Raw genomic sequence first — 23,370 nt, forward strand, 5'->3', positions numbered from 1 at the left:
AAGTGCTAGCCTCAAAATCAATGAGAGAGTTAGTATCATGAAACCATCGAATGTCCAAAATCATATCACATCCTGAGAGAGGAGAAACAACAAATCTTCTAGTGAAGGCAGTCTATTGAATTGCAAACAACACATCAAGGCACTCCTCCGTGATGAGAGCGTCTATACCGGGACGAAAGCCAGAGACCTCGATAGGAGATCTCGGACTAACTTCGAGGCGGGCTCTCTCAACAAGAGAGGAACTGATCACATCATGCATACTACCTGGGTCAAACAATATGACAAAACGGTGTCCCGACGTACGACCATATCCTTTAATGAGAGAATCATCAATGGGAGGGTCCTGAAAAACTTGGGACACACTCGTGTTATCATTCATTGCATTGACAGAGGAAGTGGGTGTTGTGGGTTCTTTAGATTCATTCGATTCAAGCTTAGGACATGTTCTTTTTATGTGACCCTTAATGTGACAATGAAAACAACGACCTTCCTTAGAATAAGTGCTTTGCTCTTCCGACGTGATGTATCCTCCTACAATTCCTTGTGCTACCTTTTCATCTGGAGTAAGCTTAGGTTTAGCAATTGTGTTAGCCTTACCCTTATATTCATTGGAAGAATTCTTTGCTGAGAGACTATTGGAAGATTGGTTAGAAGAGTTATCGTTCTTACCGTTCTGAGGGTTCTGAGAAGTCTGCGAGGTAATTGTGGAAGTCTTGTTCTCCTTAGGCTTTCCCTTGTTGTGCTTCATCTCCTATGCGAGAGCAATCGCTACCGCCTTATTGAGATCGATTGGATCGAGTACCTCGACATCGTACTTGATATACTCGTCCAATCCAAAGAGAAAAGCCTCTTTGCGCTCATCATCCGATTTTCGTAATTGAGTACCTAGCTGCAAACCACGATTAGAAAAAGACACGACTGGCATACCATTTTGCTTGAGAGAGCGCCAATCGTCCTTCAATCGTGCGAGGTACTGAGGTGGCATAAACCGCGCCTTGAGGTTGTCTTGGATAAGCCCAATTGAAGGAAAGGGACGTGAATCCGTCGGCTTCCTCTAGGTGCGCGGCTAACTGTGCCTCTTGCCATGCGTGGTACCAATTAATGGCATCACCGGCAAGGTACATAGCTGCAGTCAAAACTTTGCTATTTCCTGTCTTCTTAGTTGTCGCAAAATAAGCATTAAATTGATGCAACCAAGAATAAATAACCGTAGCATCCATCTTACCGTCATACTTACTGAAAGTCAACTTCTCTGTGACTGGATGGTTGGAATCCGCGTCGTGGCTTGCGCCACTTGATGAACTCCTATGATCTTTGGGTGGTTCAGTCTTCGAGGGCAAGTACCTGTGAACCAATTCTTGAATTCGTAGTTCTCTTTGAGCTTCACGCTCGGTCTCCAAGGCCGCGCTTCGTGCTGCCACATCCTCTTTTCTTAGTTCTTTTCGTGCGTTGCGTTCGCGTTCTAAGTCAAGGTGAATTTCTTCTTCTTGTGCGGCAAATCTTGCGTTTCTTTCGTCGCACTCGCGGTCCTTAGCTGCTTGCTCACGGTCCTTAGCTGCTTGTTATGCGGCAAGTCTTGCAATTCTTTCGTCGCGCTCACGGTCCTTAGCTTCTTGTTGTTCTGCTTTGCTTGCGAGTTATGCAAACGCAACTCGATTCGTTTCTTGTTGTTGTGCCATCATGTCCAACATCGACTTGACCATCATCTCCATAGGAGTTAGTACAACTCGTGGCGTAGATGGCGAAGGGGGAGGGTCGAAAAAATCTCCTGGTGGAGAAAAATCTTCGCCGCCTCTCTCATGCTCATCACCTGTATGCGAAGTATTCATTCCGCTTCGGGTGACGACCATGCACTATGATCTTTGGTTCTTAAGTTCACGAGGAACTTGGGTTCTTGAGGGTCTTGGTTCTTGGGTTCTTGGGTTCTTGAGGATCTTGAGGTTCTTGAGGTTTTCTTTCGCTTGCAAATCGCGTTTGAGAAGGATCTTCTCTTCACCCGAGTTCTACTCTTTTCAGCGGGCGCACCCCTTGGCGGCCTTGCGCTCACACCAAGGTTGTTTTTTCCCACCTCACGTCGATTGGCCGGCCACTAAGTGCACGGTCCGCTCTCAATGAGTGAAAAGAGACACAAGGGGAGGTTGGACAAGCCCTTCTTTCTTGAAATTCCTGTCACTCTTCAACAAAACACGATTAGGAATCGACAGCCCAAGCGAACTTGGGTTCGTGCGACCTCAACAAGCAAAAAAATTCTTGTGGTTCTTTCCTTGAGTGATACAGAACACTGCCAAAGCTCTGATACCAATGTTAGGTGCAGCTAAATGATTGTTTGCGCTTTGCTCAAGATGAGTGCTCCGAACTGTGCTCAAGGTTCCTTTTAGTTCTTATGGAAGGGAGAGCCTTCCGTTCTTAATGGAAAGTGCTATGACCACGAACAAAGTGAATGGACAATGCGCGTGCAAGTGTATGAGATTGAGAGATAGAGAGAGAAGAGAGATACGACACCAGAGACGTTGTAAAACCCTCCTCCGAAGGCCCCACTCTCGTCGGCGAGAATGGTCTACTATTGATTGCACAAAGTGGTACAATGCGTATGCAATGGACTGATGCAACTTGGACTATGCCGATGACGACGACGACTTTAGGGCTGAAATATGTGGTCTTCTATCTGCTGAATTTCGGGGCTGTTTTAGTGGCTGAAAATGAATGTTTTGGCTGCGTTTTTATGGCTGAAAATGGGGGAGCTTCTGCAACCAATGGGGCTGAATCTACTACCTCCTATGCATGCTGAAAACGCTCAGTCTTCTGCTGCAAAACCGGCTGAAAATGAAAACGCTGGCCTGGTCTACTATAGGTTGGCTGCAAACCAAAAACGTTGGCTCTTCTAGTGTTAGTGAAAAACGCTAGGCTGCCTAGCATCTGCTGGCTACTGGGGGAGGTTGGCGATCATGGGAGGAAACGCCAAGGATCTGGATTTGCTGGAGGTGACTGCAAACTGAAAACGCTGGCAAATGTGTGGCAAGGATGAGGATCCAAAAACGCTAGGGGTGCTGAGGGGTTCCTGCTGAGAAGGTGCCTGTTGGGCGGGAAGCTCCTGCTGCCTCTTCTGCCAGAAAGTGCTAACTTGGGTTTGCTTATATATTAACTTAGCAAAATTGCCCTACCTACTTTTGTTGGAACGTCGCTTAAAAATAATAAGTGAAAAATACCAAAAATAGGGAAAATAGGCTAAATGCACTGGAAAATTCCCATGACTGAATCTGATGGATTCTCAAGGGAATACTGATGCTGTGTGCAACCAGAGGATATGCATCTACACTAAGTGACTGGGCATGCACGCTCTACGAATAGAATCACAAAAGTACCAGATCACTTCTAACCTAGACTTGACTGGACTGACTGAACCCTGATCATGTTGTAGCTTGTCCACGGACACATAGGGTTGAATGTGTCACGTGACACAATTGCCTGCGCATCCCAGTACAATACAACTGTTAGAAAGGGTGCCTGAATGGATACTAACTGCTGAAGAGAGAATAACCAATCAGCCGGTCTTCAAATCAGACGGTGGATTTTTCTAGCAGTTTCCGCAGCAGACGCTGGATTTTTCCACTCAGGGGTTGGTGTCACTTGGCTGGACAACCCTTGGAATTACAATTACCAGGATGTCAAGCACTCAACAACCTAGCACTAGAAGAATCAGATGGTGGATTTTTTCAGTCCAACTGGGTGTCTGTTGGCTGGATGCCCCTGGAACTACAACTATAGGGGTGTCAAGCACTTAACGAGCAAAATTCCAGAAGAATCAGACGGTGGATTTTTTTCTCAGAAATTTTGGAATCTTGCCAAAATTCAAGAAAGAAGGAAAGGATGTAGATGGCGAAGACAGTCTCACTGGGTGGGAACCGGCTCCTGTGAGACGAATAGCGGATCAATCAGTAATTACCAAGGCAGTTATCACAGAAACTCCCAAGGCATATAAATAGGACCCATTATTGTAATCGGGTTGGCATTTGTAGGTTGTACTTCTGCTTAGCTTTTGATTCATAATCCTTAGTTCCCGAGCTGTTCTTGAGCTACATCATGTTTATCTGTAATCTTTCATCTATAATCCTAAATACAGCAGTCCAGTGTACTTCAGTCATACATACTTTGTACTCATTCTCTCTGAATCTGAATTTGAATCTCAATACTTCAGTCTATTTCTCGTTTCAGCTTTTCCAGTTCTACTGCTTGAACTAACACATCACCAGTAGCTGTAAACTTCGAACACTGGAATCAGCTATCTAAAGAGATCAGCTCCAATTCCAGAGATCAACACAATATCATCAATAAATACCAATAGTGGAATTCATGTCCCTGCCAGTAGCTGTGCACCTCTATCACTACCTCTCTCAATATAGTCAAAAACCTAATCCACATACATACCAAATAGAGTAGGAGAGAGCAGGCAGCCCTGCTTCACCCCAATAGTGGAGTGAACCAATGTAGATAGACCCTCTAAGGTGCGTACTTGCCCTACTACTGACCTGTATAATGCCATGATCCCCCAAATGAGCTTTGTGGGTACTCCCATCTCCTGTAGTCTGCGCATCAATCTAGCTCTCGCTACTGTGTCAAATGCTTTACGGAAATCCACAAAGCTACAATAGATCCGTCTCCCATGTGATCTGCCCTTCTCAATAATGACTCTGAGTGCCATGATATAATCAAGAGTAGAAAAAACTCTCCTGAACCCTGATTGCACAACTGCACGTATCCCCTCCCTCTCTGCCCATCTACTCGACTCCTGCTCAAGAATGGATGCATACAACCATGCCAATGTGTGTACAATCATGATAGTGCGATAATTCCCATGCTCCATGGGGTCTCCTGACTTGAAGATAGGTACAATAGTAGATAAGCTCCAAGTATCAAGCAAGCCCTCACATGGCACGGTTGAACATAACTATTAGAAGCTCTGCTATTAAATCTCTCGCATGCATGAAATGCTTAGCCAATAAGCCATCATGATCATATGCTCTCCCAGTCCTCATCCTGTCAATGGCCTTCTTCACCATCTCACTGGTGAAAAACGCACATGTATGTGGGCATGGATCATGCGGGTGGGGAAGGGGCGGCTATCTAGGGACTAATGCCCCAGATCTCTGTAGAAGTAATGACCGAGGGGCGCGGGGGGGGGGGGCTCATGAAAGAGCTGACATGTCTCGCGCAAGTCCTGACTCAAGAATAGCTGGTATAGATCTTTAGTTGGTATAGATCTTGCTCTAGTCGAGCCAAAAATGCCCTCTTCTTCTGCGGCCTTGTCGGAACGCCTTCTCTGCTCAGGCTTGGTGTGTGGATATGCCTCTGCTACTACATCATGTAATGTTTGTGTCAGTATAGTAGTAAGCTCCTCCAGAGGTCGCCCTGGTTCCTCAGTGCATAGGTGTCTGTAGATCTTATCTATGTATACAGAGTCCGTCTCCCTCGTGAAGGTGTAGCGAGTAGGGGCTACGACATGTGGCCTGTGTGCTACCCTAAACTAGAAAGAGATGGTCATCTACACAAGGACATGATCCACTGCCACACCAACAGATCTCGATCCAACTGTGAGATCCTGGATACTAGAGACAAAGTTCGGTTGTGCCATGACATAATCCACTCTGCTGGCTCCATGTCTGTGTGGAAAGCATGTAAAACCTCCTGCAGCGAGAAATCTCTGTAGGCCATTCAAGATGGCTAGTCCATGTGCAGTCCCCATGTCTATCAAGTGTGGTCCATACTCAATATGTTCCACATCCTGTGATAGTCTAGACAAGCCCGTCTCTGTAGACTGTAACATCTAGCTCTCTCAGCATCTCCTCTGAAGTATCATAAAATATCGTCTAGCGATGTGCAGTCCTAGCATTGAATGATTGAAGTCCCCTAGGATGATAATGTCACCATCTCTAGAGAACTCCCATATGTCATCATCCAAAAAAGAAAAGGGGGATTGTCCTCTAGGTGGTGCATATACTGACGTACTCGGGGGCAAGTAGCAAATAGCAATGGAAAGATGCCTTCCTATCTCTGCTCTCAATCTTACCACATGTACCTAGCTTGCTCATCCCTACGGGCTATATGTATCAACGGCTGCAACTCCTCCCTGAATAACATTGTCACTCCCCTTGAGCCCCGCCCTCTGTGCTCTAATCGTGTCTCGTGTCTGCACGCCGTCTCCCATTTGTCTCCACTGATGTGAGGCATAGACTGCCCAAGGGCCTCCTGATATGTCTCAGAGTAGAAGACGATGTCTCTCCCAATAAAACGATCCTCAAAAGCACCCACATCAAGGCACATAGATCCATTACAATTCCAGGAAGCAACTTTGAGTGTGGTCCCATAGATCTCGCACCGTCATTATCAAGTGTACCAAAAAAAAACTCACAAAAATTTTAACAATGTCTATATAGCTCTTTTAAGCTTCATGCAACCACTAAATCTAACCACTCAAACGGCTAACACTCAACCAATAGTGCATGCTCTGCATGCTTTAGTAGATCTATCCCACCATAATCGAATGTCTTATACCAACAATAAACTCAAGGATAATCCAAGATCCTTATTTATGTCAACTTCAAATAGATAGATATTGTTGTGTCTGAATTGTATAACTATAGCAAGTCATTGAAATTTCTTGCAAAAGGAAGCATAAAAATTGGTAAAATCTGAAAGAGCAATAAACAATACCATCTCCTCTGCCATTGGTTCGGGCCAGCTTATAAGTGAGATAATCAGCCTGACTTAAGTTATCGTCATACAATTGTGTCAACTCTTCATTACCAAGCCAAAACTCCTGGAGTACAAGTGGACGCAGAGACATAAGCACGACTATAAACACATAATTTTGCTGAAGCAGAGATAACCAGCGTTCCAGAAAAATGACAATTCAGGCAAACAACCATTCACACCTGCAAGCAGATGATAGATGAGTTACTGAGCAAAAGCAAATCTATTATCTTCTGGTTTCGAGCCAACCACGAGTCACGAATTTCACTCTCCCGACAACCCTGAAATGATGACAAAATCACACGCACAATGCACTATTTTATAACCGTTTTCCCTTGGTAGCACCACCAATGGTGCCACTCATTGTGACGTAGTTAGAAAACCCACAAAATGGCTATATTAATTATAGACTTCTGCAGAGAATAAAAAATGTAGACAAGTGAATAACATACCTCTCCATTGACACGTTTGTAAATGGGGGCTAGAATGTTAAAAGTGGTGCAGGATATAGAAGACTCTGAAGGAGCAACAAGAGAGGAATCATCGTTGACACTAGAGGTATCAGAATTGTATGAGATCACTTCGTCTTTGAAGCAAACTGCGTGAAAACCATTGCGTCTAGGGGGGGTTCTAGTGAACTGCAAGTCCAGAACTTTGAGCTGATGAGGGGTGTACAGCGATGCTTGCCTGCCATTGTGCTGGAAGAGGGGGCCATAAATGGAAGAAGCGATGGCATGGGATGAGGTATCGAGTGCGCAGATAGAGGCGTGCGAGCGCAGCATTATGAGGCTGCACCGCACCTCCTTTCTGCTGACTGTGTTTTTTTGAAAAGTGCGTTGAGGCTACCAGAAAATCTACACTATCTAGTGTAACGCCCGTCCTATGAACTGGGCTCTCCTTCGATGCCTTTCTGTGAACCGGACTCCTGTCCAAAGGGCTAAGGCCATAGTGATCTGTTCCCTTTTGGTTACTGAAAAATGTCATATGTAATTTTAAAGGAAAAAATTACCAAAATACCCCTCTAATTTGTGGAAATTCCCAAAGTACCCCTCAAATTTCAAAAATTCCCAAAATACCTTTGTTTCTATTTTGGTTGGATTGTTCAAGATTTTTTAATCTTTATTCCTTTTTGACAATTGAGATCCATTTTGCGTGCTTAGCACGTAATTTGTCACAAGTTACCTCGCAAAAAAAGGCAATTATGTCTAAAGATAATGAAACAATTCATCTCCATAGCCTACATAATCAACTCAGATTTTGGGTCTTGCATCTTATATTAAAAAGCTACAAATTTTTTAATCTTTGGAGAAATTTAATTTCACAACCAAGGGTATTTTGGGAATTTTGGAAAATTTGAAGGGCATTTTGGGAATTTATGACATAATATGGAGGGTATTTTGGAAATTTCCACAAATTACAACGGTATTTTGGTAATTTTTCCAATTTTAATTGTACAATTTTTGGATTACATAAGTAGTCCTTAGTGAAGGGTAGATTTTTGGTGCAACTCTGGACCATTGACAAAAACTTGTCGATTAATGCCACATGACAAGCTAATGATAATTTTAAATTATTATTTTTAGACCCTTGTGAGAGGGTGTTGACATTTTTGGTGCAACTCTGGACCATTGACAAAAACTTGTCGATTAATGCCACATGAAAGGCTAATGATAATTTTAAATTATTATTTTTAGACCCTTGTGAGAGGGTGTTGACATTTGTGTACCTCTCTCTTTAAAGAGGGCCATTGAGTATTGTGTCAAGCGTTATTGGCGTTCTAAAAGAAGCTTTAGAGAAGTGTTGGGTTAGGCATACTTTCAATGTTTGATTGGTAGAAAAGTTAGTAGACACTCAATGTGAGAAGAACGCTATCAAGAAAATGACGAAGCACCATTTAACATCTTGTTATTCTTAAAATTGCTTAATTGTAATTGGTGAGTGGAGTTAGTGGCCATTTATTCATGGAAGGAAAATGACGAAATAGACATTGTGTTAATAATGATGCATTTTTTTCTAATTCAGATGATGATGGGTTTCTCTGGCTCTTTCTTCCTTATCGGTTTGTTTGCTTGATGCTGATGACTCTCTCTCTCTCTCTCTCTCTCTCTCTCTCTCTCTCTCTCTCTCTCTCTCTCTCTCTCTCCGCTTGTTGCCAGTACTAATTTCAACCCCCACCCCCATCACATGCGGCCTCGGGCGCTATCTTGCATACCCTCCCTCACCTGCAACCCTCTCGGTAGATTGGAATGCCGCTGGTTCGGGGCAGTAGGTGGTGGACTCGGCATGGCCATTCTCCTTGCAATAGTAGCCAATGAGCATCTAGTGCATACAAATTTCATGGTGATGCACCCCGCGGGCCGTCGTTTGGTGTACGTCTGCTACATCTATGAGTTGAGACCCATTGGGCCATGTATCACTCTGCCAACATCTTCGTCCTACCACAGCCTCGCAACTTGGCTTGCCTTACATTCCTCCATCTTTAATATGTTTCTTTTAAGGACCTGGAGTGGGTGAGCGTCCTCATTCTGGCTTGCCCTGCCCTTAGACATCTACATCTCCACTTTCTCCAATCAGTCATGATTGTGAAGAGATTACTGATGCACACCTCACCACTCCATCTCTCGATTGTCCGCATCTTTCCTCCTTCCATCTGGGAATTTTCTACTTGCATGAACGTGTCACAGACAGCACCGACATCGCTACTCTATCTCTCGGCCGTTCGTGTATTTCCTCCTTCCATCTTGGACTTTTTTACTTACATGAACGTGCCACATACAGCAACATCGACTTCTTAGCGATCAATTGTACAGCCATGAGCCAACTTTCTTTGGACGAGCTCAGCATCTGCAGATGGGGACTTCACCAGAGTACCATGCTCAGCTCACCTCATTATCCCTTGCAAATGGCGTCATCAAAGAGCTCAACGAGCTGGAGCATAGCCTACGTGAATGTCCGAGAGCCAACCTACTGTATGTCTCTTTCACGAGCACGTCGTGGATGCTACTTGGATTTGATACCCCCCATCTGGAACCTCTCACCCTAAACTACAACAACTTGCAGACGCTTCGTTTCTATAGATGTGGCAGTCGACCGTTGTTGGACGAAGATATGACGTTCATCAGCACGTGCACATTCCCTCGCTTACAATCCTTGCTTCTTCTCTGAATCTCATAGCAACTGTTTGGATTAGTATGGCAACGTGGGAGACAATGGTTCATTCGTTTCCCTTAATGCTGGAGGTGTAATGGAAATGGCCTATGAACTTAGAGAATAGCGGAATTAGGAGAATTAAAGAGAGCATTTTTATGAGATTACTTTGAGAACATAGAAGGTGAACATAATTGAAGGTAGCAACATAATCATAGTACTTAATTAACTCGGCATGAACTATACTTTTGCAAGAGAGAGAGTTTAGAGAACTTGACAAGAGTTGAGGACTGGACTTATGTGGAGTTGGTCCCCCCTCCAAAAATAGGCTTTTGTATTATAATCAAGAGAGACTTGGTACAATACAATCTTTGTGTTCCTTGTGACTTACGTGATGCACTAAAGATGGAAAGCTTCATGCATCATGATCATAACATAAACTTTGCAAAAATCATTAACTATCCCAAGCCTCAGTCCCAAGGCCTCAAACACCTTCAAAGGTGGAGAAAGCTAGCGGCGGGGAATGAGGGTAGAGAAGAGGAAGAAGAAACATTCATAGGAGAAAGAAATAGTTTCTCACTTATCATCACTCTTCTTGCTAGCATACATAATATCATAGCAATGAAGATGGATAAGATGGAAAGCTTAAGCATTGAAGCATGGCTCTTGGTTGGTTTTGCACTCCATAGCCAAGAGTGTTGGTGTAGGCTCTCAACTTCTCTACTAGCTTGGAGAAGGAGATGGAGCTCTTGCACTTTGCACTTCACACAATGAGAGTGTGTGTGGGAGAGTATACCCCCCAAGCAACCCCCCTTCTTGATTTGGTTGACCCCCTCTTCTAACTTAACTTGGAAGCTCATTGGACCCCTGCAAGCCTGGCTAATCACATACAGAATGCATATCAAGCAACAAGGGTAGTCGTGGGACAAGTGTCCCCCTTTCCCCTTTGAGAAAGAGGACTTAATAAATGCAAAAACAATATATTAAATCAACTAAATTATAATTGGATCCCTTGGGAGGTTAACCAATAGGCTTTAGGCACACCACGAGGGCAACATGGGTAGGGGCTTGACATGTGTCCTTGCTGCCTCTTGAGGCTTGGCCTTACCTTGTGTGTGTGTGTGTGTGTGTGTGTGTGTGTGTGTGTGTGTGTGTGTGTGTGTGTGTGTGTGAGTGTGGGTGGGTGTTCTCTCTCATCCCCCTAGCTTTAAGGCTCGCCCCCTCCTTTGTAGAGATTTTGTTGACTTTTGGAACACAAGCACTATAATGGAAATGGCCTATGAACTTTGAGAGTAGCGGAATTAGGAAATTAGGTGAAGCACTTTTGCGAGATTACTTTGTGAGCATAGCGGGTGAATTTAATTGATGGTAGCAACATAAACATGGCACTTAGTTAACTCGGCATGAACAATACTTTTGCAAGAGAGAGAGTTTAGAGAACATGACAATAGTTGAGGACCGGATTCATACGGAGCCGGTCCCCCCTCCAATAGGAATTTGTATTATAGTTTCTCCCATCAAGAGAGACTTGGTACAATACAATCTTTGTGTTCCTTGTGACCTAGGTGATGCAATGAAGATGGAAATCTTCATGCATCACAAGCATAACATAAACTTTGAAGAAAGCATTAACTATCCCAAGCCTTAGTCCCAAGGCCTCAAACACCTTCGAAAGTGGAGAGAGCTAGCGGGGAATGAGGATAGGGAAGAGGAAGAAGAAACATTCCATAGGAGAAAGAATAGTTCCTCAGTTATCATCACTCTTCTTGCTAGCATACATAATATCATAGTAATGAAGATGGAGAAGATAGCAAGCTTAAGCATTGAAGCATGGCTCTTGGTTGGATTTGCATTCCATAGCCAAGAGTGTTGGTGTAGGCTCTTACTTCTCACAAGCTTGGAGAAGGAGGTGGAGTTCCTCAACTTTCACCAAGTGAGAATGAATCCACCAAACGAGTGTGTGTGTGTGTGTGTGTGTGTGTGTGTGTGTGTGTGTGTGTGTGTGTGTGTGTGTGTGTGTGTGGTGTATATCCCCCCAGAACTCCCCTTGCTTGCTTGGGGCAAGTTGTAGCTTTTACACATGTTTCAAGCTCATTGGACCCCTCTCCCCCCTAGCCAATCACATGCAACATGCATTCAAGTACATGGGTAGTCTTTGAACAAGTGTGCTCCTTACCCCTTAGAGAGAGAGAGAGAGAGCTTGAAAATATTTGTTGGATGGAACTAGAAGCTCATTGGACCCCTCTTTAGCCCAATCAATAGCATTCAAGCACACCATGTGGTTAAGCATAGGGAGAGTCTGATATGTGTCTCATGTGCCCTTTGAGAAAAGGGATGCCCTTTGGGTGAGTGGAAGGTTAAGTCAAAGATTCCCCTAACTTTGGGACTTTCATGCATAGTAAGCTTCTCAAGCACCTTCCTCATTAAGTTTATAGGGTCTCTTTTTTACTCAAGCACCTTACCTCCCCATGCATGGGAAGCTTCTCAAGCACCTTCTTCATTAAGTATGACAAGCACCTCAAGTACCTTGGTCATCAAGCATGACAAGCACCTCAAGCACCTTAGTCATCAAGCACGACAAGCACCTCAAGCTTAGGTCGGGTTCCCACCTCAAGCTCAGCCCTAGCTTGCCTAAGGTCAAAGGACTTTTAACACTAACCATTGGAGATCTTTAATGAAGCTAACCCAAAGGTATTTTAAACTCCATTAGATGCACGTTGCTCTTTGATAGACTATCTCCTTTTGGACCCGTATTGAGATGCAACCATCTCTCCTTTTGGTCCCCTACGGAGATAAGTCTAGAAGCACTTATTGCACATTGCTCTTTGGTAGACCATCTCCTTTTGGACCCGTATTGAGATGCAACTATCTCTCCTTTTGGTCCCCTGCTGAGATAGGTCTAGAAGCACATGTCTCTATTCTAACTCTTGTTCCCGTTTATCCTCCCACATTAAATGATCAGCTTAGTATGAGAAAATCATTTGGGTAAGTTAGATATTAGATTTTATGACATTACCTCTCTCTTGAAATCATAGTTGTCCTCGACTATGAGGTAGAGAAGATACAGCCTAGTCATTAGTCCATGTTTCTTAGCGGGTAGAGGATCCCTTTTTACCCTACGACATCATTCCAAGATGGAGGACTAATCCATTTGGTGCTTGGGAGACGTAGCTGCAAGCATGCCTGCTCTTTAGTCCATATCATACTTCCAAAGTAGAGTGACAAGTTCTACTTGGTGTTTGGGAGACATCGTCACCACAAACATGATTCTAAGCATGCATACTATTTAAATTTGTGCACAATAAAAAGAGAACTAGTCTTATAAGACAAAAAAAAAAATCATTTAAAATGAATTTTCATATGCTTACTCTAGTGCAACATTTTAAGCATTGACAAGGTTCATATTATCCTTAAGCTAGGTTCCTTGCATCCATTTAGCATCTTTAAAAGGATAATTCTTTAACTTAATAAGATGTCGTCATATAATCTTACCATTTCTTAATACCTTGTCTTCATGTCATAGGATGGACTCAAATTGAAGTAATTCTTCTTGATCTTTGATTTTTGGAGGGTCTGCAACTATTTCTTCTTTTGATGGCACTCCTTTGTAAGGCTTACGTAGGCTCTCATGGAAAGCATTGTGTATGAGCCAATGGTTGGGCAACTTTAATTGATAAGCCATCTCATTGATTGGCTTAAGAATTTAAAAAGGACCATAGTATCTTTTTGCTTGTTTAGCATAATACTCTTAGTGGCCCGAAGGATTCTTGCCCGTAGTATGCCTTAGATGAGCCTTGAGAAACTTTAGCAAGACCCAATCATTTTTCTTAAAGGCTAAGGCTCTTCTATGCTTATTAGCAATAGCCCTTTTTGCCTTTGCTTTGAGATGGATATAACCTCTTTAATCTTTGGAAAAGTTTCTTGTGAGTCTCGGCTATATTCATCAGCAGTGAAGATCTTCCCATGTATTTTAAGTAGTAAGGGACTTTTGGATCTTCCCTCTTTAACCTCGAAAGGTGCTTTCCCCATAGAAGTATGTACAATGTCATTGTACGCATACTCCATAAGAGGTAGGTACTTCTATCATTGAGAACATTGATCTACTTCCATGACATAGGCTTTTAGTAGATTCAAGAATCATTAGATTAGTTATTTCACTTTGGTCATCCGTTTGTGGATGATAGACCGAAAGAGAAATTTAATCTACTTCCTAGATTCTCAAAGAGACCCTTCCAGAAATTACTAGTCATTCTAAGATCTTTGTCTGACACTGTGGATGTTGGAAAGCCATGATACTTGAAAATTTGAGATCTAAAGAGGGTTGCCATTTGATGTGCCTTAATAGTCCTTTTGACAGGCATAGAGTGTGTTTTCTTGTTAAGGGTGTCAACTGAAACAATACAAGTTGCTTCCCTCGATCAAATTTCAACTTTTGGTATACCACACATTTTGAAACATACTCTTGTATGTTTACTTTTCATGGTAGACCAATAAAAATACATTTCTACTCCTTGAAGAGTAGATTATGGATTCCCTCTTTGCCCCGCATTAGGAAAAGTATGGGATTCATACATGACTTTCTTATTGTATGGGTGAGTAACACATAGCCTATTGCCATTTGAAAGATAACCATCCTTTAAGGTGAATGGTTCTTTTTTCTTCCCTAATGCAAAGGTTGTAATCACATACTTAAATTCTTGGTCAGTAGCATACTCGTCTATCATAAAAGATAGATCATTATGAGTTGCTATAGACACCACATTTACCCTTGGTCATTGTGAAAGTGCATCAACCACTTGATTGTGCTTGTTAGAAATGTGAGCAATTTTAAATTTAAATTGAAAAAGAAAATTTGCCCACCTCATTTGTTTGTCGGAGAGCTTGGTTTGCGTCATGAAGTTCTTGAGGCTTTGTGATCCATTTGTAGGATGAATGGAGTCCCCAAAAGATAGTGTTTCCACATGTTTAGGGCATATAGAATAGCTAGTAGCTCTTTTTTGTATTTGCCCAATACTCACTTATCAAAGTTGAGTCTTTGACTCTTATATGCTATGGCATGCCCTTCTTGAAGCAAAATAGCTCCAAGGCAATTACCACAAGCATCACAAAATGGCTTTGAGAGATCTAGTAGTGTGAGCACACGTTGAGAGATAAGCTTCTTCAAAAGCTTCTTGCACTTTTGCAGTCCATGAATACTTAACTTTCTTTTTTGTTAAGTCATGTAATGGGCTTGCTATTAGCGATAATTTTTTTTAAAGAAGCATCTATAGTATGCACACATACTTATGAAGCTTCGAACCTCCTGTAGATTCTTTGGATTAGGCCATCCTTTTATTATCTCTAACTTTGTTGGATCCATACGGGTGCCATCTTTAGAGATAATGTGACCTAAATATTGAATCTCTTGTACAAAAAATTCACTTTTTTTTTTTAATTGATGAAAAGCTTATTCTCTCTCACAACTTGAAAGATTACCTGGAGGTGTCGCTTGTACTCTTCAAGAGAATTTGAATGGCCTGAAGATTTTTGTCCATCATGAGTTTGAATGCGTCTGGGGGATTTGTCAGGCCAAAACTTGTAAAGTATCAAATAGATCTTCTACCCGCGGCACGGGAAATATATTTTTGATAGTGATCTTATTTAGTGCTCTATAGTCGACACACATGTGATATGTGTCATATTTCTTTTGCACTAAAAGAAATGGTGAACAAAATGGAGAGGAGCTAGACCTCACCATCCCTTTTTCCACCAATTCATGCACTTGCCTCATGATCTCCTCTTGTTGAACTTGTGAAACTCGATAAAGAGGCTTGTTAGGCACAGAGCTTCTTGGTAGGAGCTCAATTGTATGGTCATCATCCCTCACTATGGATATCATCAATGAAAACATCTTGGGATCCATTTAGGAATTTAGACAACTCTAATTCCTCTTGATTCCATTTATTGCAAGGATATGGTGTTCCCCGACTCATTAGCATCTATGTACATGCTCTTTTCCCTGTAGTAGGTGAAGTAGATTCTCCTTTCAAGGAAATTCATGTTGGAAGCCATGCGGTTAAACCATGGTGTCCCAACAATAACATTCACATGTTTGAGAGGGGAGATGAAGAAATCCTTTTTGTCCACATAGCTTTGAGCATGAAGCCTTAATTTTCCAATTAAGAAAGTAACTGAGACGTCTTGTCCCTTGATAGCTCCATTGGCTTTCAATGCATCTCCCATCCCGTGGGCTTGTATGCCTAGCTTGGTGGTCAACTCCGTGGATATGAAGTTGTGAGTTGAACCAGGGTCAAACAAAATAAAGGCATCATGATCTTGCATCTTTCCCCAAGCATAGGAAAGGAGAAATCCTTGGAAATGAGCATCGTCTTTTGGAGCTTCAAACATAGAGGCTCTAGGAGTCTCATTGCGGGCAATTCTCTTGGGGCAAGGACGATAGCCATGGCCTTGCTTCGCACACTTAAAACATTTGTGGTCCTTATGAAAAGATTCTAGCTCTTTAGGAGAGAGTTTATATTTACCTTTGTAAATTGCCTTCTCCTTGGACCGATTGTTATTGTTGTTGGAATAGCCTTGGTAAGAATTTTGGGCATTGGTTTTTCTCTTGATATCACTTTTGTCTTTATTTTCTATGGGCTTGACATTCCGTCTAGTCTCTTGTTGGAAATGGTGTGTGAAGCAACCATGGTATGGTGGATTACTTCGTTGATAGAACCAGGCCGTTGAGAGTTGACATACTCGGCCATCTCTTCAGATAATCCTACACAGAATTGTTACTTTTGCTCAACAAAGTCTATCTTTTGAAAGACAGTACCTTTGAGATGTAAATCCCAAAACTTGTCCACATATTTGTGGATAGACTCATGAGAGAGAAGCATCAAACTCCGCCATTCGGTGAGCACTTTGTCCTTCACATCGCTTGCAAGGAATTGCTTCATGATGGAAACTCATATAGTTTTCCATGTCTTTGGGTTTTCGCCGTTGCCACGAAGGCTAGCCCACCATTGAGGAGCCAATTTTTGGAAGTGCATAGCTACATGGTGTAGCTTGGAGGACTCCGTGAAGCCCTCGTCTCCAAAGGCCGCATCAAATTGTTGGATGAAGGCCAATACTTTGTCGGTAGCACCAAAGGTGCCATCATAGGCGAGAAAGAGATACTCTTTCCTCCCTCATTGAACTTCTTGAGCTTTTGGGACTTTCGCCATGCAGAGTAAGCTTTGCGATGTCCTCCCTCTTGTATTCTCTAGGAGAATAGCCATAGCTTTCATCGGTAGAGGAGGAAGGTGAAGAAGAAGGAGAAGAGGAAGACCTCTTTCTTGCCCTTTGCTTCCTTTGTTTCCTCTCTTCCCTTTTGGAGTGTCAAGGAGAAGGACTATGGGTTAATCCTTTCCTTTTGGGAGAAGTTGGCGATCGTTTAGTACGCCTTCTTTGTGGAGCCACATCTTTGGAGGATTTTAGGGATTCATTATTTTCTTGATCTTTGGATTCCTCCTCTCGTATGGGAGAGAGTCTTCTTTTGGGGGTCTCAGTAAGAGGCCTTCTAAGCTCTCTCTCCTCTTGGAGAGGAAAGGAATTCCCATAAGCACGAAGTTGTTGAGTAACTTTGGCTTGCAAAGCGGGGTTGCCCATAGCTTGTTGCAACCTAGTGACAAGATAATTAACAAACATGGGGGCATCATCATTAGCACCTTCGTGTGCAAAATCAAAGTTATCAATGTTCATTCTACTCTCTTGATTATTGTCACTCATGTTAATTAAACTTATGTGTTTACTTAGTGTATATTTTGGCAATTCAAAACCTTAGTTGTTACTCCTCTTCGCCTTTGAAAATAGGCACTTAAGTATCTACACCCACGGCTCGAATTGGTTAATTATAGAGAGTAGTGGAGTGAGTCTAACATAGCGGAGTTGTCGAGGGATAGCTCCTTTTGGATTTCTTATGGATCAATAATGGTAAAGCCGTATAAAAGTCTAAAAAAACTCCATTATTAAGACCAAAGCTTCAAAGGTGTGCACCATATCCTACATACTAGGCTCAACAAAACTGATAATAGATGCCAGTCCCACTTACCCTAATATAATTAACAAAAACAACCATTAATAGGCTACTTAAGGACCTCTCTTCTTAAGAAAGAAAAGAGAAACCAAATGCTCTGATACCAATGTAATGGAAATGACCTATGAACTTTGAGAGTAGCGGAATTAGGAAATTGGGTGAAGCACTTTCGTGAGATTACTTTGTGAGCATAGCGGGTGAGCTTAATTGATGGTAGCAACATAAACATGGTACTTAGTTAACTTGGCATGAGAAATACTTTTGCAAGAGAGAGAGTTTAGAGAACATGACAATAGTTGAGGACCCGATTCATACGGAGCCGGTCCCCCCTCCAATAGGCATTTGTATTATAGTTTCTCCCATCAAGAGAGAATTGGTACAATACAATCTTTGTGTTCCTTGTGACCTAAGTGATGCAATGAAGATGGAAATCTTCATGCATCACAAGCATAACATAAACTTAGAAAGAGTTAACTATCCCAAGCCTCATTCCCAAGGCGTCAAACACCTTTGAAGGTGGAGAGAGCTAGCGGGGAATGAGGATAGGGAAGAGGAAGAAGAAACATTCCATAGGAGAAAGAAATAGTTTCTCACTTATCATCACTCTTCTTGCTAGCATACGTAATAGCATAGCAATGAAGATGGAGAAGATAGCAAGCTTAAGCATTGAAGCATGGCTCTTGGTTGGATTTGCATTCCATAGCCAAGAGTGTTGGTGTAGGCTCTCACTTCTCACAAGCTTGGAGAAGGAGGTGGAGTTCCTCAACTTTTACCAAGCAGAATGAATCCACAAAATGAGTGTGTGTGTTTGTGGTGTATATCCCCCCAGCACCCCCCTTGCTTGCTTGGGACGAGTTGTAGCTTTTACACATGTTTCAAGCTCATTGGACCCCTCTCCCCCCTAGTCAATCACATGCAACATGCATTCAAGTACATGGGTAGTCTTTGGACAAGTGTCCTCCTTACCCCTTAGAGAGAGAGAGAGCTTGAAAATATCTAGATATTTGTTGGATGGAACTAGAATCTCATTGTGCCCCTCTTTAGCCCAACCAATAGCATTCAAGCACACCATGTGTTTAAGCATAGGGAGAGTCTGACATGTGTCCCATGTGCCCTTTGAGAAAAGGGGTGCCCTTTGGGTGAGTGGAAGGTTAAGTCAAAGATTCCCCTAACTTTGGGACTTTCATGCATAGGAAGCTTCTCAAGCACCATTGTCATTAAGTTTGTAAAGTCTCTTTTCTACTCAAGCACCTTACCCCCCCATGCACGGGAAGCTTCTCAAGCACCTTCCTCATTAAGTATGACAAGCACCTCAAGTACCTTAGTCATCAAGCATGACAAGCACCTCAAGCACCTTGGTCATGAAGCACGCACCTTAGTCATCAACCACGACAAGCACCTCAAGCTTAGGTCGGGTTCCCACATCAAGCTCAGCCCTAGCTTGCCTAAGGTCAAAGGACTTTTGACACTAACCATTGGAGGTCTTTAATGAAGCTAACCCTAAGGTCTTTTAGGCTCCATTAGATGCACGTTACTCTTTGATAGACTACCTCCTTTTGAACCCGTATTGAGATGCAACCATATCTCCTTTTGGTCCCCTGTTGAAATAAGTCTAGAAGCACTTATTGCACATTGCTCTTTGGTAGACCATCTCCTTTTGGACCCATATTGAGATGCAACCATCTCTCCTTTTGGTCCCCTGCTGAGATAGGTCTAGACGCACATGTCTCTATTCTAACTCTTGTTCCTATTTATCCTCCCACATTAAATGATCAGTTTAGTATGAGAAAATCATTTGGGTAAGTTAGATATTAGATTTTATGACAAGCACCTTAGTCAGCAAGCACGACAAAGCACCTCTAGCTTGGGTAGTGTTCCCACAAGCACCTCAAGCTCCGTAGTCGGCAAGCATGACAAGCGCCTCAAGCATCCTAGTCAACAAGCACGACAAGCACCTCAAGCATCTTAGTCAGCAAGCACGACAAGCACCTCAAGCTTGGGCCGGGTTCCCACCTCAAGCACAACCCTAGCTTACCTAAGGTCAAAGGACTTTTAACACTAACCTTTGGAAGTTTCAATGAAGCTTACCCTAAGGTCTTTAAGCTCCATTGGCTAGCCTTGATCTTTGACAGACCATCTCTCATTTGGACCCCTTTACCATTGGCCCTGGAATGAAGCTAACCCTAAGGTCTTTAAGCTCCATTGGCTAGCCTTGCTCTTTGACATACCATCTCTCATTTCGACCCCTTTACCATTGGCCCTGTGTTGAGATAGATCTGTAAGCACATGTCTATATTCTTACCCTTGTTCCCGTTTATTCTCCCACATTAAATGATTAGTTTAATATGAGAAAATCATTTGGGTTGGTTAGACATTAGATTTTATGACATTACCTCTCTCTTGAAATCATAGTCGTCTTCTACTATGAGGTAGAATTGATAAAGCTTTAGTCAATAGTCAATATTCCTTAGCGGGTAGAGGATCTCTTTCTACCCTACAACATCATTCCAAGATGGATGACTAATCCATTTGGTGCTTGGGAGACGTAGCTGCCGCAAGCATGTCTGCTCTTTAGTCCATTTTATTCTCCCAAGTAGAGTGACAAGTTTTACTTGGTGTTTGAGAGACGTCATCATCACAAACATGATTCTAAGTATTCTTCTACTTAAAGTTGTGCACGATAAAAAGAGAACTAGTCTTATAAGACAAAAACATTGGTCATTTAAAAGAAATCTATACATTTGCTTACTCTAATGTAGCATTGTAAGCATTGACAAGGTTCATACTATCGTTAAGCTGTATTCCTTGCATCCATCTAGCATGTTCAAAAGGATAATTTTTGAACTTAATAAGAAACTGTTGGATAATCTTACCATGTCGTAGTACCTTGTCTTCATGCGGAAGGATAGCTTTGGGTTGTAGCACCTCTTGTTGGTCTTCGATTTCGGGACGGTCTTCAATAATTGGTTCACTTGGTGGCTCTCCTTTGTAGGGCTTAAGTAGGCTCACATGAAAAGCATTGTGTATGAGCCAATGGTTTGGAAATTTGAGTTGTGAGTAGCTATAGACACCACATTAACTTTTGGTCGTCGTGAAAGTGCATCGGCCACTTGATTGTGCTTACCAGCAATGTGAGCAATATGAAAATAAAAATGCGAAAGAAAATTTGCCCACCTCATTTGTTTGTTGGAAAGCTTGGTTTGCGTCATGAAGTTTTTGAGACTTTGATGGTCTGTTCGTAAAATAAATGGAGTCCCCAATAGATAGTGCTTCCATGTGTCTAGGACATGTAGAACATCTAAAAGCTCTTTCTCATAAATGCCTAAGACCCGTTCATCCGTATTGAGCCTTCGGCTCTCTTATGCTATGGCATGCCCTTCTTGAAGCAAGATTGCTCCAAGGCAATCACCACAAGCATCAGATTGGACCTCAAATGACTTTGAGAGATCCGGAAGCATGGGGATTGGTTGGGAGGTAAGCTTCTGTTTGAGCTTGTCGAAAGCATTTTTCTCCTTAGCAGTCCATGAATACTTAATGTTCTTCTTTGTTAAGTCATGTAATGGTCATGCTATTTGAGAAAATTTTGCAATGAAGCGTCTATAGTATGCACACATACCAATAAAGCTTCTTAGTTCATGTAGATTCTTTGGATTAGGCCATGCTTTTATTACCTCTAACTTCGATGGATCCATACGGATACCATCTCGAGAGATAATATGACCTAAATATTGAATCTCTTGAAGGAAAAATTCTTTTTTTTTTGTTCTTGAAAAAAAGCTTGTTCTCCCTTAATGCTTGAAAAATCACTTGGAGATGTTGCTTGTGCTCCTCGAAGGACTTGGAGTAGATATTGATATCATCAAAGAACACTCCAATAAGTTTGCGGTAGGGTCTAAATATTTTCTCCGTTAGACAATTGAACGTGGTTGGTGTATTGGTCAAGCCAAAAGGCATGACTAGATTTTCATAAAGATGAAACGTTGTACGAAATGCAATCTTTAGGATATCTTCATCCACTATCTTGATTTGATGATAGCCACTTTTAAGATAAATCCTACTGAAGTAGGTAGAGCCTTGTAGCTTATCAAACAGATCTTCTACTCGAGGCACAGGAAATTTGTTTTTGATAGTGATATGGTTTAGGGCTCGACAGTCCACACACATACGGTATGTACCATCTTTCTTTTGCACTAAAAGGATTGGAGAACAAAAAGGAGAGGAGCTAGGCCTCACCATCCCTTTGTCTACCAATTCTTGTACTTGCCTCATGATCTCCGCTTGTTGAGCTTGGGAAACTCGATGAGGAGGCTTTTTAGGCGGTAGGAGCTCAATTTGATGGTCATCATCCTCTCGTTTTGGAGGTAAGTCCATAGGGACATCATCGATGAACACATCTTGGAATCCTTTTAGAAAATTAAACAAGTCTAACTCTTCTCGATTCCTACCATTCACATTTGATAAACATTAGGATCTTTTAGAGACTCTTTGACAAAAATCATGTACGCAAAAACTAAGCTCTTCATTGATTTATCAAAAGCGGGAGGATTTACAAGTTGTATAGTACGACCCGACTCACTAGCATCTATATAGATGTGCTTTCCCCTATAGGTGAAGTAGATTCTTTTTTCATGGAACTTCATGTTGGCAGCCATGCGGTTGAACCATAGTGTCCCTAGGATAGCATCCTCATGCTGGAGAGGAGAGATGAAAAAGTCTTCTTTGTCAACAGAGCTTTGGACATGAAGCCTCAACTTCCCAATCAAGGGAGTAACGGAGGCTTGCTATCCCTTGAAAGCCATGTCAGCCGTTACAGTATCTCCCATCTTGAAAGCTTGAATACCCAACTTGGTGGCCAACTCCATTGATATGAAATTGTGTGTAGAGCCAGTGTCAAACAAGATGAAGGCATCATGCTCCCTTACCTTTCTCCAAGCATAGGAGAGAGGTGATCCTTTGCAATGAGCATCCTTTTTTGGAGCTTCAATGGTGGAAGCTGTAGGAGTCTCATTGCGGGCATTTCTCTTGGGGCAAGAACGATAGCCATGTCCTTGCTCCCCACACTTAAAAAATTTGTGGTCCTTGCAAAAAGCTTCAAGCTCTTCATGAGAGAGTTTATTTTTACCTTTGTAGACTCCCTTCTCCTTGGACTGATTGTTGTTGTTGTTGTTATTGTTGGAATTGCCTTGGGAAGAATTTTGGGCATTGATTTTCCCCTTTGCATCACTCTTGTCTTTGTTTTCCATGGGCTTGACATTTCGTCTAGCCCCTTGTTGAAAATTAATGTGCGAAGCAACCATGGTGTGGTGGATTACTTCAATGATATAACCAGGCCGTTGAGTTGACGTACTCCGCCATCTCTTGAGGTAATCCCGCACAGAATTATTGCTTTTACTCGGCAAAGTCTATCTTTTGAAAGACAA

At 42.4% G+C, this 23,370-nt stretch overlaps 1 protein-coding gene across 2 annotated transcripts in view; it reads right to left on the reverse strand.

Annotated features, from left to right (window-relative positions):
* LOC147464222 (putative calcium-binding protein At1g02270) overlaps positions 1-7,655 on the reverse strand; it is a 57,801-nt gene extending 50,146 nt beyond the window's left edge. Inside the window, exons 1-3 of one of the 2 annotated variants that reach the window (XM_086513723.1) lie at positions 7,200-7,655; positions 6,930-7,028; positions 6,709-6,814 (exon numbers count right to left, since the gene is read on the reverse strand). In XM_086513723.1, coding sequence (XP_086369849.1) covers positions 6,709-6,814; positions 6,930-7,028; positions 7,200-7,529 — 535 coding nt within the window. In that variant the 5' untranslated portion in view covers positions 7,530-7,655. The remainder of the gene's footprint in view (positions 1-6,708; positions 6,815-6,929; positions 7,029-7,199) is intronic. The other variant, XM_086513719.1, reaches the window with a different exon arrangement.
* Between the last annotated feature and the right edge of the window lie 15,715 nt (positions 7,656-23,370).

Source organism: Adiantum capillus-veneris, chromosome 1 (genome assembly GCF_014529385.1).
Source record: "Adiantum capillus-veneris isolate H3 chromosome 1, ASM1452938v2, whole genome shotgun sequence".
Taxonomy (NCBI): Eukaryota; Viridiplantae; Streptophyta; class Polypodiopsida; order Polypodiales; family Pteridaceae; genus Adiantum; species Adiantum capillus-veneris.